Source organism: Balaenoptera musculus, chromosome 18 (genome assembly GCF_009873245.2).
Source record: "Balaenoptera musculus isolate JJ_BM4_2016_0621 chromosome 18, mBalMus1.pri.v3, whole genome shotgun sequence".
NCBI lineage: Eukaryota > Metazoa > Chordata > Mammalia > Artiodactyla > Balaenopteridae > Balaenoptera > Balaenoptera musculus.
The window spans coordinates 25,648,031-25,655,065 of record NC_045802.1 but is presented as its reverse complement, the minus strand read 5'-3'; the positions used below and the strand labels follow the sequence as shown (position 1 = coordinate 25,655,065).

At 43.6% G+C, this 7,035-nt stretch overlaps 1 protein-coding gene across 1 annotated transcript; it reads right to left on the bottom strand.

The window, feature by feature from the left end:
* Nucleotides 1-394: 394 nt before the first annotated feature.
* KBTBD7 (kelch repeat and BTB domain containing 7) lies at nt 395-5,367 on the bottom strand. The gene has a single exon (XM_036831279.1). It carries the CDS (start codon nt 4,738-4,740, stop codon nt 2,695-2,697), a length of 2,046 nt encoding a protein of 681 aa, XP_036687174.1. The 5' UTR covers nt 4,741-5,367; the 3' UTR covers nt 395-2,694.
* Nucleotides 5,368-7,035: the final 1,668 nt, after the last annotated feature.

Genomic DNA, 7,035 nt, shown 5'->3' with positions numbered 1-7,035 from the left:
GGACATTATAATTTAAATTTAATCCTAAACCCAAATTAAGTTATTTGCTAAATTAGTCTTATATTTTATACTTTTGAAAATACCAATGCTAATCGTTTGAATATTTAAATTATTTGAAATAATTTGGGTTCTCTGAGCTTTTCAGACTTCAGGCAGAGACAAAAAATAAGATCATTCTAAGTCTTACAAATAGTAATCCTGCAAATGACATTATATTGAGCATTTGCTAAAATTTGTGTCAATTAACTGTAAAACTGAGACAAAGGTGCTTTCCTGTGATGAAGGGATTTCAACACTGCTAGTTGTGTCACTCACTATGTAAGCAAGGGTTCTGTACATTTAGCAGAAACTAAATTAAGAGGTCAGAAGGCCTGGGGTTCTAGTGCCAGTTTTATTTGTAACTAACCATGTACAAATCACTTATCTATAAAATAAAGGTTAACATCTATTCCCTAATTCACAAACATATCATGAAACCAAAATCCTTTCTAAGAAAAGCTCTCTGTAAATCAATATTTTACGACTAATTAGCTTATACCTAACTCAAAGGTTGAGAATGACACGTTAGAGAATCTGTCTCTTATCAACTGGTTGCATACCCTAATTCTGTAGATGGATAATGTGGTTGTGATCAGCACTGTCCTATTTCACCTTACAAAACAAAAAGCTACCAACAAGAAGTTATTGGTGAAGAAAATTTGGTCGAAAAATACTATTAAGATACAGCTTTCCATGTTAAGAGCAGCGCTTGTTGACACCCCTGATATGGAACAAACAAAACTAAAGCATGTTTGCTGTTTTGAAGGAACACATGCTGCTAGGGTAAGAATCTTATTTCACTAAATAATGTTGAACAGAAATGTCCTGTGGACTCTTCAGGTGGCCAATCAAAATGGCTAAGAAAACATTATTTGTGTGTTTGGCTTTTTGAAGCCCTTTTCTCCCTCCCTCCCTTTTCTTATTCAAAATTCTGTTCTCCATCCCAGAACACACGCCTCAGTACTCTGCCAGTGTGAAAAAAATGTTAGCGTTTGGTCACTAGAGAATAAACATAGAAGAGGAATTAGCATGTTACTGAACAAAGATTCAAGAAGATAAACTAAGTGGGTACAGAAAAATTTATAGAACATAAGCATCTGTATATATACACCATTTATCGTGTATATGTATTGTGACAACCATATGTATTAACAGACCCTCAAAAAGTAAGCACCTATGTGTTCTCGTGTTTAACAATGTCAATTTTGTGCAATTTAGTCTCTATTTCTAGACCTTCTCTTATTATGGTGACACAAAACAAACAAAAAACAGACTGGAGCATGGTTCACAGAGAAATATAGGACAGATACAAATAACCTAATAAAATAACTGTGTACACCACTGCTTAGGGAAGTATTTTAGAGGAAACATACTTTCACTATTGGCCCCAAATGCTATCATCCACTTATGTTCTTTAACTGTCAACTTTTAATACAAAAATACCTTCAAGCTGATAATCATTTACAGTGACTTACAAAACTGACAGAAAATTTCAATGCTACATAAAACAATTCTATACACAGCTTAAACTTTTAAAGTTCTCTCCTGGCACTTGATTTTAGAGTTGATAGACACAATAACTACTACTGATCTCAGTCAAACACTGTTTTTAGCTTATACATATTTTCAAAACCAGTATCACCTCACAAAAGTCACTTCCTGCTAAAGAATCCTCTAAGACAAACAGCAAAACTATACAGCCAAAATATTGTAGGAAAGCATATAAACTTTTTAAGACAAGGCATGACCAATGGATAAAAATTTACATTACCCAATCACATGTCCAGTGAAAAAAACGATTGTTCCTCTGATTCAACGAAGCATGTATCAGATACAGATGAAAAAATATGGCAACTTACCTATTGTTTTTGGTTTAGAAGGGACTAAATAGTTGGTGATACTACCAGAATGGATCTTTTTAAGATAGAAAAATGGTCATATTTAGCAAATACACATTTTATATTCCAAAAATAAAAATTCTTTTAAAACAGTGGAATCCTGATTTTTTTTTACTTTCTATGAGTGCTTAAGACCATTCTGCACATTAACAAAATGAAATCACTCTTTAATAACCTTAATATATATGTCCAATTTGTTTTCTTTGCAGAAGAGAAGAACACCAAACCAAATTTTAACTGTATTAACTTAGAATCCTAAAAACTGACTATTTGAAAATTTAGGAAATCTACTACTTTCATTATTCTGAAGGAATATATAAACCTTCAAAACCCTACCAACAATTTCTAGTCCAATTTTCTATATAAAAATTAAAAAGCTAACTTCCTCACACTAAATAGAATTTAAAAACTAACAAGACTAAATTAGATAATCAAAATATAAACAGTGTAACTAATCAAAACGATTCACTGGTGCAACAAGTACTTGAACAAAGAAGAAAACCACCAAGCATTCTAATCAATGATATGGTTCATTGTTTTGCATACTTTAATCTCAACGTTCTGCACAGTAAATTATTATATAGTTGATTTCATGGACTGTTTAAACTTTGTAACATTACATTAGCAATTCAAACATTATCCTTTCTAAACCAAATCTGCAGCCCTAATCAATTTTTTTTTTTTTTCAGGAAAAGAAAAGGACATCTTTTTAAGATATATTCCATAGCAGTAGAAACATCTTAGTAGTTCAAAATATTTACAAAGAACCCTGCTGATCCTGTGCATTTCGCTGAGGTGCTACCTGTACCCAGACTTCATCATCAGAAAAAGAACTTGAACTTCCTGACTCAGAGTCCAGTTCACTGAATCCATCTAAGTCCCATTCAGTACTAGACTCACTCCGTGCATCATCTTCCTCAGTGATGAAACTCTGACCAGGTTCAAGGCAGGAAGGATAAACACGAGCACAGAGGCAAATAAAGCCAGAGTCAAACTGCAAAAGACCTAACATGGTACCTATATTAATCCACTGGTCTTCCCTAGTATCATATTCATACACAGTCACCCGGTTTTTTTTCCACTGTGGGGTTGTAGAAGTGATGAGGAGCAACTTTTGGCCATGATTGACAATCTGATAGTTGTGGGTCTCAGAGTCCAGGGGAATATTACTAATCCGCCTCCATTCTCCCCTGGCTGGGTTATACACCTTCATGACTGGGATGTCACAGATACAATAGATCTCATCATTGAAGACACAGGCTTCCTGAAAGTCACTGCGTTTAAGAGAAGCACAGTTCAGCCACAGATTATGGCTAGGATCATAGCAGAGCATGCGCTTACTGTTGACAGCATAAAGATAGTTCTGAACCACTATTAGTTCAAAGGAATAGAAGGAATGGGGTACGGGAGCCACTAAGGCCCACTGGTTCCTCTGGACACTGTAGCACTCCACCTCCTTCAGTTTAATGCCGGTAATAGGGTCCCGCCCACCCAAAATGTAAATGTAGCCATTGAGGTATGCCACGTCCATGCCCTCACGGCAGAGCAGGCGGTCAGCAAGTTGCTGCCAACTATTCTGGGCTGGTTTATACACCCAGAGGTCCTTCCTGGGCTGGGCGGCCAGATAGATGTCATGGTCTGGAGAGACACAAACAGCTGAGGAGGTGACAGTCTTAGTGTGAGCCAAGCTGGTCAAAGGTGATGGCATTGTGTAAATGTCCCCTGAGTATGGGTCATAGCACAGAAAGGGATCTCTGGGATGTCCAAAGAAGATCACCATCTCCTTGGCACACATACCCAGCCTCTGAGGTGGATTTTCTGCCATGGACACAACAGAGCTGCCGCCGCTGCTGCTCTCTGGCTTTGGCACCAGAGACTTGTACAACATGTCACCATATCGCATCTGCAGGGCTCCTTCGATAAGGTCCAGACAGTATTTCCTCACAATGGGCTTGGTCAGCAGTCCTTCCAGGTAATCCTGATCTTCATTGGTGAAGTGTGTCCAGCGGACACACTTGAAGACTTCTGCAGCGCTGGGACCCCGCTCCTTGGGAGCCGCCTCCAACCACTGCACCGCCACGTGGCACACTGTCCGCTCACTCTCGACGTCTAGACTGTCCAGGCGCAGGACGGCCAGCAGTTGGGCCAGGGTCAGATCTGCCAGAGACTCCTCCCGAATCGAACCCATGCGGCTGAGCTGCTTGAAGTTGTGGGCTATAAAGGACTGGGCCTGTGATCGCAGCTTGTGATGGTCGAAGGCGTCGGCGAACTTGAGGATGGCCGTGCAGTTGGCCAGGTCAAGGCGGCGGGCTAGGAAGGAGGCACAGGCTTCACGCACATACTCGAGCTGCAGCATGTCAGAGGCGGCGTACAGGCGCTGCACGTTGGCCTCACTTAATGACACACGACCCGTGTAGCAGTAATCGACCAGCACCTCGAAGGACTCGGCATCCACATCGTGCATGGTCACGTTCGTCTGGTGACTCTCGTACATGCCGCCAGTGAACATGCTCTTGAAGTAGGGACACGCGGCAGCCAGCACGTTACGGTTGCAGGGGAAGAGGCGGCCCGTGCCAGGCCCGCTGCCAGGAGTCACCACCTCGATGGTCACATCACAGAGCAACCGCGCGTCGTAGAAGGACTTGAGCTGGGCCAGCAGGGCTGCGGAATGGGCCGTGTCCTTCAGCTCCTCCGGGCCCGTGAAAAAAGCCGAAACCGAGGGCTTGGAAAGCCTCTTGGGCCGCCTTCCGCCGCGGGGACTGGCGAGGCGGCGAGAGCGCGGAGCTTCTTCCCGGGACTGCATGGTGGAGATGCTGGCGGGGAGCTGAGGACGAGTACGGATGCAAGGACCGGGCTCTGGCGCCTCCTCCCCCTCTGCTCGCTGACGCTAAGACCGCGGTGTCCCTAAAGAGACTGCGCGGGGGCCGCGCTGACTTAACTCAACCCTACGCCGCGGTGCCGCCTCTCTTTAACGCGTAGACCGTGCCTGACTCACCCGTTTCCAGTTCCGCGCCCTTTCTCCGCCTCAGCTCGCACTCACAGGACCCACTGGCTGGAACCGAGCGATCCGCCACCGCCGCGCTGGCAATACCGGTAGGCGTCCAGGAGAACTACGGCTCCCAGGTTGCCTTCCGCGCCTCGAGGTACGCCGGGGCCCTCCGGCCTCTGCCGCTTAGGCGGCTTCACAGAAACCGCTTTGCATATTGGGAGTAGTAGTTCGAGTAATATCGCGAGGCTTCTGGGGGATGACTGCTTTGACTAACAGAATTAGGAAGCATATATTCTCCTGGATTTGACGGTTTAGAGCTGTGGGTTTGAACTCCACAGTAGAAGCCCCGTTTTAGTATTCATTAGTTGTGTAACTTTTCTCTGAGAACTTTTCCCTCTTTGCAAAATGGGGATAATACGATTTCATAGGATTGTGTGAGGATGAAATGAGATAAACTGCGAAGGACCTAGAACGCTTCAATAAATATTTGTTGATTAGAACAATAATTAAGTGCCTACACTGTGCCTAAAATGTAAAGGTTCAATAAGTGTTGGCTTTTCTTTTAGAATTTATGAAAAATGAGGCACCCACTTATTTGAAACCATGAACAATTTCTGCAAAGAAAACTTCCAGTGTTTAATGTTGCTTCTTTTCAAAGGTTCTGAAGTGTATTATAATATTATTTATTTTAGGCTGCATTGGGTCTTCATTGCTGCACGTGGGCTTTCTCTAGTTGCCGCGAGCAGGGGCTACTCTTTGTTATAGTGCGTGGGCTTCTCATTGTGGTGGCTTCTGTTGCAGATCACGGGCTCTAGGCACGCGGGCTCACTACTTGTGGCTCACAGGCTCTAGAGCTTCGGCTCAGTAGTTGTGGCGCACAGGCTTAGTTGCTCCTGTGGCATGTAGGATCTTGGTGGACCAGGGCTCGAACCGGTGTCCCCTGAATTGGCAGGCTGATTCTTTTTTTTAAATAAATAAATAAATTTATTGGGCTTCCCTGGTGGTGCAGTGGTTGAGAGTCTGCCTGCCGATGCAGGGGACACGGGTTCGAGCCCTGGTCTGGGAAGATCCCACATGTCGCGGAGCAACTGGGCCCGTGAGCCACAATTACTGAGCCTGCGCGTCTGGAGCCTGTGCTCCACAACAAGAGAGGCCGCGATAGTGAGAGGCTCGCGCACCGCGATGAAGAGTGGCCTCCACTTGCCGCAACTAGAGAAAGCCCTCGCACAGAAAGGAAGACCCAACACAGCCAAAAATAAATAAATAAATTAAAAAAAAAAAGTCAACTTGAGCCAAGAGGCTCTTAAAAAAATAAAAAATAAATAAATTTATTTATTTATTGGCTGTGTTGGGTCTTTGTTGCTGCACGTGGGCCTTCTCTAGTTGTGGTGAGCAGGGGATACTCTTCGTTGTGGTGCATGGGCTTCTCATTGTGGTGGCTTCTCGTTGCAGAGTATGGGCTCTAGGCGTGCGGGCTTCAGTAGTTGTGGCACACGGGCTCTAGAGCGCAGGCTCCGTAGTTGTGGTGCACGGGTTTAGCTGCTCCGCGGCATGTGGGATCTTCCAGGATCAGGGCTGAAACCTGTGTCCCCTGCATTCGCAGGCGGATTCTTAACGACTGCCCCACCAGGGAAGTCCTGAAGTGTGTTACAGTATTTTCATTACTAAACAATATGTAGGTTCATTAGGATGTCTTAGACAAAGATGAGGTCTTAGAGAACAGCATTTATAGATGGCCTTAAATATGCAAATCAGGCATATTCATAGACAGGGTGGCATCTCACCAAATCAACACTTCATCTTCTGGGGAGCAAGCCTATTTTCATAACTTCTTAATAGGAGTATTACATTACTTTCATTTATTTCCACAAATCAGTTGAAGATTCTGGAATTGTCTTCATTAAGGCGTTTTAATGAGAGTTTTAAATTAAAATATTGTTTTTTTGTTTGTTTCAAATATTTATTTATTTTTGTTTTTGGCTGCGTCGGGTCTGAGAGGCAGCACGCGGGATCTTTTGTTGCAGCACACAGGCTTTTCTTTCTAGTTGTGGCGCTCGGGCTCCAGAGTGCATGGGCTCAGTAGTTGCAGTGTGTGGGCTTAGTTGCCCT

What these genes read in the sequence shown, in the direction of transcription:
- KBTBD7 (XM_036831279.1), bottom strand. Translation starts at nt 4,740, where the DNA reads ATGCAGTCCCGGGAAGAAGCTCCGCGCTCTCGCCGCCTCGCCAGTCCC.